This window comes from Rattus norvegicus, chromosome 1, assembly GCF_036323735.1.
Source record: "Rattus norvegicus strain BN/NHsdMcwi chromosome 1, GRCr8, whole genome shotgun sequence".
Lineage (NCBI taxonomy): Eukaryota > Metazoa > Chordata > Mammalia > Rodentia > Muridae > Rattus > Rattus norvegicus.
The window spans coordinates 30,942,898-30,951,922 of NC_086019.1; the positions used below are offsets into that span (position 1 = coordinate 30,942,898).

General features: G+C 46.1%; 1 protein-coding gene across 3 annotated transcripts in view; it reads left to right on the forward strand.

The window, feature by feature from the left end:
* The window catches only part of Exoc3 (exocyst complex component 3), a 30,754-nt gene extending 23,027 nt beyond the window's left edge, over positions 1–7,727 (forward strand). For 2 of the 3 annotated variants that reach the window (XM_006227767.5, XM_006227768.5), the window contains exons 10-13: positions 1,719–1,841; positions 5,738–5,899; positions 6,513–6,640; positions 7,472–7,727. In XM_006227767.5, the coding sequence (XP_006227829.1) occupies positions 1,719–1,841; positions 5,738–5,899; positions 6,513–6,640; positions 7,472–7,643 (585 nt within the window). In that variant the 3' untranslated portion in view covers positions 7,644–7,727. The remainder of the gene's footprint in view (positions 1–1,718; positions 1,842–5,737; positions 5,900–6,512; positions 6,641–7,471) is intronic. The other variant, NM_001024964.1, reaches the window with a different exon arrangement.
* Positions 7,728–9,025: the final 1,298 nt, after the last annotated feature.

Genomic DNA, 9,025 nt, shown 5'->3' on the forward strand with positions numbered 1-9,025 from the left:
TGAGCTGAGATGTTCCCTTACATCTGCACTAAGCTACAATCAGGACCACTGACTGCCTTCCTAGGCAAATTTAGGAAGTAATCAGGTATCAAACAGTAGCAGGTTACATGATAAGTCAAGTATGTGGAAACCGAGAGCAAAACTCAGCTGAGAGCTCACAGGACACATAAATCAGCCTCCCTTAGAGCAAAATTCCAACATACAACACACCCAAAATCATTAACAAAACAATTTTCATTCATACCAAAAGCATAGTGCACCATCAACAATAGGGCCAGGTTGGAACACAGATACTAGCAAAGTTAAATGCCTTGACAGGAATTGGCATATGTTAAAAAAAAAAGCTGACCGTCTGTGGGTCTTGCTGTAAAGGGATCTTCTTTCTTTTTTTCAAATCATGCTTCACTAAGTTTAGATCCTCAGTACCCGTGAGTACAGCCATGAATCCCTGTAACCCCAGAGCTATGGAGAACAAAGAAAAGACCACTGGAGCTTGCTAGACAGCCAGAGTAGCCAAAATGGTGAACTCTAGGTTCACTGAGAGACATGTCATTGAGAGAGAATGAGGTGGAAAGTGATGGAACAGGACTCCTGCATCCTCTGGCCTCTTTGTAGGGCACATACACGCCAGTTGAGAAAAGAGGAGACTTGTCTTTGTGATTATTTAAAAAAAAAAAAGACATTACACAAAAATAGACAAAAAGTACAAATGACCTCTGCACAGAAGAAGAATTACCAGTAGAGAAACATGGATCCATACTTAGTGTGAGCTGTTGCGTAGCCTGGTGCCAGGGATTGAAAACACATATTCCCTGGTGGGAGAGCACAGTGCTTGGCTCTGCTCTGGTAGAACTGATTCTGCAGCTTTTCTAATGAAGCTTAGATATATTTATCAGAGTTTTAATTTGCTTGCTTTTTGACTCAGGAATTCAACCTAAAGGGATTTCACTTGCAAAATACAAATTTACTATAGTACTATTTGCAATTACAAAGTGTGAAAAATAGATAAATGTATATCAGAGAATTGAGTGGGTAAATTATGACATGCTCATATAATAGATTACTATTAAAGTAAAAACCAATATTACATAGATAACCTGTTGTTAGTAATGGTTTTTAGAAAACTTGTATGTGTAATATAAAGCTCCTAAATTTAAAGAACAGACTTGCAGATTATGCAAAAGTAGCTTATTTTTTTTAACCTGAGTATATCACTGCCACAATCAGAAAATCTGTGTGACCCCCACTGTCCTGATTGTGTCAACTTGACACAAGCTGGAGTTATCACAGAGAAAGGAGCCTCCCTGAGGAAATGCCTCCATGAGATCCAGCTGTAAGGCATTTTCTCAATTAGTGATCAAGTGTGGAGGGCCCATTGTGGGTGGCGCCATCCTTGGGTTGGTGGTCCTGAGTTCTATAAGAAAGCAGGCTGAGTAAGCCATGGGGAAGCAAGCCAGTAAGCAGCATCCCTCCATGGCCTCTGCATCAGCTCCTGCCTCCAGGTTCCTGCCCTGTGTGAGTTCCAGTCCTGACTTCCTTTGGTGCTGAACAGCAATGTGGAAGTGTGAGCTGAATTAACCAACTTGCTTCTCGGTCATGATGTTTGTGCAGGAGTAGAGCCCCTGACTAGGACAACCAGGGAGTGACCACCCTGAGGTAGGGGTGATCCCAGATGTGGCGCCAGGTAAAGGTTTGCATAATCACCTCGTGTTTTTCAGCAACATCTGAATGAGCTAATGACAAAGAAGTGGATGTTAGGATCAAATGCTGTGGACATCATCTGTGTCACCGTAGAAGACTACTTCAATGACTTCGCCAAAATTAAAAAGCCATACAAAAAGGTAAGCAAATGGAGTTTAGTCACTGGACTACAATTCAGTGCCAGAGTAGTTCTCTGCGTATGATGTCCCGCCAGCCTTGATGCGATCTAAGGAGGATGAGGTGATGGGCTGGGATGGAACGTTCTTTGGAGGAGCATTGTTTTTTAATGTAGTCAAACTTCACTCCTTTTTTATAGTTAATTCTGTTTTTGGAGGGGGATCATACAGAATATTTCTTATCCAAGATCGTGAAAATCATTTTGAAAGTCAGCTACAAAAGTAGTCTAAGAGTTCCACCCACAACCGTGCTACAGGGTGCGGGGTGGGGGTGTCTCAGAGCCCGGTCTGCGACCAAGCCATAAGGCTTGGGAGGGAAAGACATCCAGAGGCCCACCAGCCAGTCAGCAGTGGGAGCCACCACAGTGTGCAGGTATGTGGTAGACAGATAGAAAAAGAGAAGTGAAGAGTGTTACGAAGACAGATGGAACTGGAGGTGTGAGGGTGGAAAGAGATAGCCTAATGTGAGCAGCCAGCCCCACTACCTAAGGCCATGGTGACGTCCCAGCCCGTGCTGCTGTTGAGGGCTGTCTGGGCGGCCAGCAGCAGGGGTACTCAGTATTGGTGTCTGTAGTTCATATTACCTCTGGAGACCATGGAGAGGTACCTGGTCTGGGCAGCCACTTGGAACCATGTAGATATCCAAGGCCTGTGCGGAACTACCCCCAACCCTCACTGGTGTGACACTCTAGAGAGCTGGCCCCACCTCTTACTGGCTGAAGCATTTGGGAGAGCAGGCCTGCACCTTGCCTGGGCATCACAGTGGAGCTGGGCCTCATGGTGGAGGTTGCGGTGTGGGGGTGGTGATAGAGTGTGGGACATCTGACCCCACCACTTGTCTGTCGTGAGGTGGCACAGTCACAGAGGTGATGCCCCTTGTAATAAGATCTTGTATTTGCCTGATGTAATTGTTGTCTCAGGGATTTACTGCCTGTCTGCTAACCTAGGCCTAGTCCTGAAACCTTCTAGCCACTATATAGTCTAATCTAGGCCTAGAATGCTAATGATTTTTCCTGCCTCAGAGACTTAGTGCTGAATATGCGCTCCCTTTCTAGTTCTTTCTGAACTCTGGCTGGCTGGTTTAACTCAGCTGTCCTGGCTTAAACTCATCTCCAAGCTGATTGATTCAAACTGGCTTTTCTTAGCTTCTGACTTAATTGCTCTACTTAGCCTCATACTGACTTTGGCAATCTGTTCTAATCTTCTGGCTCCTTCTCATTCTGTCTTGTTCTGTCTTGACCTGTCTGTCTTTGTTGTTCTGTCTCTGCCAACTGTCTCTGTATAACTCTCTTGGTAAAACTGCCCCCCTCCTCTCTGCACTACCCTTGCTAAGCCTAAGTTTTTCTTCTGTTCTTGTTAGAGTTGGGCATATCCTAGTCTGTCAAATCTTTCTCTGATTAGTCACTTTGTCTGTCTCCCCCCACCCCCCCCCCCAAAAAAACAAAAAAAACCACAAACCATCAATTTCAAACATGGGTTCATCCTTCTACAAACTAACTTTCCCTTCATCATTTGGGATTAAAAGTATGTATTAAGGGCGCATCTGCATTCCACCTAGAAGGTCTTTGGATGTGATCAGAGCAGCCATATTGCTGGGTTGAAATTCCTCTATATGCCCCTTACTCCTACCCCATGACACTTGCAGCACCCAGGAGGGCAGAACAGGTCCTGAATATCGCTTGGGAAGCACAACAGAGCTGGCCTTGGGTGGACAGGGGTTGAGGGCACAGGTAAGCCACCGTGAGGATGAGAACAAGGGAGAGCTGGCCCCACCACTTGTCTGCCTTGAAGTGGTGAGGTGGTCTGGATATGGGGGTGACTGTGGCACTTGGGAGAGCTGCAGAACTCACCCTGGTGATGTGGGTGTGGGGGAGAGAGAGCTAAGCTCTGACTAATGCAGCTACCATCCAGACCCAGATCCATATCCACCCTGAAATCTACCTCATCTCTGAACTGCTAAAGCTTGTGAAAGAGCCAGTCCTGTTCCAAAGAGGATCTCCATGACACAGGGCAACAACAGAATAACTGAGAGGAGTTCTAGTAAGAATCCTGTACTGATGGTGTGACGGGGGTGTACTGTGGGATACACTGTGACATACTGAGCTTCCATGACGCGATGTTTTCTATGCTTGTTTTGTTTTGCTTATTCTTTGTTTTTTATTTTATGGGGTGTGGGTTACAAGGGCAGAGGGCAGATACAGGGAGCAGGGAGATGAGTGGGACTGGGGGGCATGATGTAAACTCACAGGGAATCAACAAAAAGGTTTTTTAAGTAGTCTTAAGCCTGTATGTTTACATTCCAGCAGTTACGTGTTGTTTTTAAATTTTGTAGTTGTTTATTTTTCAAAATTATCAGTTTTTTTATATTTTTACTTTGTTTCCTTCAAGGATTTGTGTATTGGTTTTTAGCAGGGTCTGACAGCCATGGTATAGTGTTTGGGTCCATTCATTTCTACCCATGCTAGAGCTTGTCCTTGTCAGCTGTCTTAATAGCTTATCTCCTGTTGTGTTTTGATCTCTGATTTTTATTCCATATGTAGATGATGGGTCTTAAGGAAGGAAGAAATTATATATACTTTTAGGCATATCTTAGCTCCAGTCTAAGCCTGCTTATAGCTTGATTTAGTTAGTGACTTTTGTTTTGTTTTGTTTTGTTTTGTTTTGTTTTGTTTTGTTTCTTTGTTTCTGTTTGCCTTCCTTGGAGTCTTGTGGGAGTCCATTGTGATAGTGTGCCTGCAAGGTCTGTGGTTATGCGTGAGTTTCCATTTGGACCAGGGACGGTTGCCCACCCCACCCACAGGGAGCTGACTCCAAAGCAAAGGCTAGAAGCACCAGCCATCACATCAGTGGCTGTATAATTAAAGGATCTGATTAACTATCACTCCAGTAAGACTCCCTTACCTCCATAGAGGGAATCTAATCGCTTCAACAAGTCAGCTTTCCACTACTTGTACCGTGTTAGTTGTAGACTTTTCCTTTGCGTTGTAATGCTACAGAGGTGTATTTTCTCAGTTGAGTCTTTCCTGAGGATCCCAAGATATTTAGCCTGTGGTTTGGGGTTTTTGTTAGCTGAGGGTGCAGGGTGGTGGTGGTGGTGGTGGTGGTGGTGGTGGTGGTGGTGGTGGTGGTGGTGGTGGTAACAGTGGTTTGGTTTTCCTCTAATCAGCTTATGAATGAGGTACTGCTGTTGGGCTCCATCTAAGATAAGCTTCTCCTGCTAACCCATCCTGTCAGTCAAGAGACCAAAACTCGTTAGGCTCAGGCAGGTCCTTGTTGCAGCTCCACTTCGTATTGGGTTGAGAGTCTCAGGATCAGGCAGAGTTGGAGCCTCTAAAGGACTTGGCCCTGAACCTAGGGTTCACATCAAGCAAGTGCTGGCCTGGGGTTTGTTCTCTAGGGTGACTGAAGCTCATCTGTAGATAATTTGATGCCCTAGAAAAATGACGCTAGAAGCAGGCTCTCCAGGAGACTTAAATCTGTCTGATTTTCAGATGGAGTATAAGCATCAAGGCTACCCGGGTTGTGCGGGTCCCTTCTTGCCCCTGTGTGCATGCTGTGCTGTCAGCTGGCCTGTCACGACTCCTGTCACCATGTGAAGCCAGGAGAGCCCAAAACTTTAAATTAATGTACTTCTTTAAAATCCTACCAAATATATGGCCAGGTGTAGTATTCTAGAGGCGGAGACAGGAGGATTATTGTGAGTTTGAGTTCAACTGTGTCTCAACAGGAAAAAAAATCCATCTGCGTCGTTGGCAGTAAGAAGGGCGCACACCAGCCAGTTTGCAGGCCTTCTCAGGTTTGATGAGAACATCTAAGTATGCTAGCAGGTGGAATCTGCAACTGACATTTTTTTTCCACAGAGGATGACAGCTGAGGCACACAGGCGTGTGGTGGTGGAATACCTGCGGGCTGTCATGCAGAAGCGTATTTCCTTTCGGAGTGCTGAAGAGCGCAAGGAGGGTGCTGAGAAGATGGTCAGAGAGGCGGAACAGCTCCGCTTCCTGTTCCGGAAGCTGGCATCTGTGAGTATTGAAGGGAGCTAAGCACAGGGATGGTGGGTATCAGGTTACCGAGTTCTCTAGTAGCTTGCTGTTGGTTTCTATGCTTGAACTGCTTAGACCAGATAGATGATAGGGTCCAGGAACATCAGGAACTAGTGGCCAGCTAGTTCTCTCTATCAAGAAGAGGGTCTGCGTCCAGAGTCTGCCGAGCTTCGCAATTGATAAGTGCATTTCTACAGAGGCTGACACTTTGATAAGGCAACTCTCAAGACTTTTCTGGTAGCAGCCATGTGTAACTTCATGGAGTAATCTATCTCTTCCTGCTCCTCTCTTCTCATCTGTTTGCTCTCAGTGATTCTGATTGGCTCCCAATACCCTATCCTTAACTTAAGTGTCTATAGCTAGACACTCCTCACACCAGGCCGTTTCTCTGGCTAGAGACCAAATAGTGACTAAGCAAATCACCTCATGAGATTGGCCCCTGATCTAGGTCCAGATGAATGAATCTTGGAGTGTTTACATAGATGAACAAAGTACCCAGCCTGAAAGCTGATTTGGAGATGTCAAGATAAAACTGTCACTACTGCAAGGAATAGATTTGAGGGCTGTTCCTCACCCTGCTGCTGTTTTCCAGGGATTTGGTGAGGATGCAGATGGACACTGTGACACAATCGTTGCAGTGGCAGAGGTCATTAAGCTCACGGACCCGTCTCTGCTCTACCTAGAAGTCTCAACTCTGGTCAGCAAATATCCAGACATCAGGTAAAGGCTGAGCATCTCTCTGTCAGCAGGTAGCACAACAGGCCATTCCTATCCCCGTAGGCAGATGAGCTGTGAGTATCAGGAGTCAGGCAGAGCGTGCATGCCAACTAGATATGAAGAGAAAAGTAGGCAGGGCTATGGTGGTGCGGGCGTAGCCATCCACCAGCCCTACCTCTGATGTTAGCAGAGTCTGGCTGAGGTTTGTGTATCTGCCTTGTAGCCAAGCTTGCTTGCCGGAACGTGTAGTGGTCAGGCGGCAGGCCTGACTGTACCAGGCGAGTGGTGTTTGGCTGAATGTGTGGTGGTCAGGCGGCCACTCTAACTGTACAAGGCGAGTGGTGTTGGGGAGGATTGGTGACCACTGGAGCGATCTAAACCCCACAATCTAAGGTAGGAAGCTGACTTCCTCACATACATGTGTACTCAGTATCACACTGAGGAAAGGGATATCTAGTCCATGTCCCTCTACCTGCTGTGCTGGCTCCAGACCCCAGGCCCTGCCTTTGTGACCTCGATTCCGGGAACCTGCCACATCCTCTACAGATGACAGTGACTCGGTTGTCTCACTGCCACTGTTAGAAGAGCAAGAGGCCTAAACCCTCCAGAGCCACCCTTCTGTGCTTAGGCATTCCTGATACCAGGAGTTCGAACAGAATTGTAGAAGTTCTTCTACAATTTTCAGGGAAAAAAATAAGATGAAATATTGGGTATCTCTCTTCTGTAAAAGAAGAGATGTCTTTTGTGGCTGTCAGTGTCCCACCCTCTGAGTGTCACCCGTGCAGACTGAGGGAGCTGAGGAGATGGAGGCTCATGCTGGCTTTTCTCCCACAGAGATGACCATATTGGTGCGCTGCTGGCACTGCGAGGAGACGCCAGCCGGGACATGAAGCAGACCATCATGGAGACACTGGAGCAGGGCCCCATGCAAGCGAGCCCCAACTATGTGCCCATCTTCCAGGAGATTGTGGTGCCCAGTCTGAACGTGGCAAAGCTCCTTAAGTAGCCCTGTCCTCCCTGCTGTCCTGTGTGTCTTTACTTTGTGGCTTTCCTATTGTCACTGTATTAAAACAAAAGTCCGTCTCTTGTGCTCCGTGTGATGGCAGTTACACGTTCCTGACTTGTGTGGCATCTCTACTGTGAGAAAAAAAGGTGTTTAGTGAGCGTCACTTTTTCCTCCCTATTAAAGTCTTGCTCCACTTAATTAACACTTTGAACCTCTGCCACTTAATTAGGGAAGGAAAGTCAGGAAGCTTTTCATCCTAGCCGAGGTCATTCTGACGGGTTGATACAGCCATGTCCACAGTCCTCAGGTCTCAGCTGACCTGTGTGGGGCCAGGATCTGCCCTGACCTTTGCCATTCTAGATGTCCACAGCTCTCCTTGTACACAGATGGTTGTCCTCTTATTCCAAAGCTCCAGGGACTACCTTAAACCAAACAGGGTTGGAGGGCCTGGTAGGGGCTACCCTATTGCCTAGGCTGTGTACCACATGGCCACCCTCGAATGTGTAGACTGTAGAATATTTTCTCTCTACCCTTGATGGCAGTGTTAACATTCTGCTTTTATTTCATTCTTTAAAAGTATTTTAAAAAAATACAAATAACCCCTTTTCTAAATGGAACTAAGTAAAAATTCCTCTGGGACTCAGAAGAAACATGAATTTCCTAGAGGACATACCTGGCTGCTATTGTTTTGATCCAGGCAGTGCTCTTTAGATGTGCACTGAGAAGTATTGACAGATAGCAATGACCCTTGTAGTGACAAAAGATGCTTGTGTCTCCACTGAGGTTTCTCACTGTAGGCTGCTGCTGCTGGGCATGTAGGATGGACATTAAAATGACCACTGGATGCCCATGTGGTTAAGCCCATTTGGCTCTCAGGCCTTAGAGGTCAACAGAAGACAGAGGAAATCATATCTGTGACCAGTGGGTATTAGAATCATGGAGACAGGATAGGAATTGTTAGAAGTCAAGGGGTTGTACTAGGCTATGTTTTAGTGGGTAGACAGTGTCCAATGAGATACAAGGAAACCGTGGCCAAGAACCTCTTTAGAGGACACTATTGTATAAGATTGGCTAGGCTATTCCAGTATGTGGGTTGTGGCTGCGTAGACCAGAGTTTATAGTGTCTGCTTCCTGCACAGGGATATATGGCTGCCATTTGTCAGACAGGCAAGCGTTTTGAGAGAGAACATTAACCAGGTATTGATTCCATGAAATGATCTGTTAGCCATGAAAAGGTGTCTTCCACATCAGCAAAGTCCCTTGATTGTTGACTGTCTTAGTCACAGATTCTTTTGCTGTGATGAGACACCATGACCAAGGCAACTACTATAAAAGAAAGTATTTAACTGGGGGCTTGCTTACAGTTTAAAGATTTAGTCCAT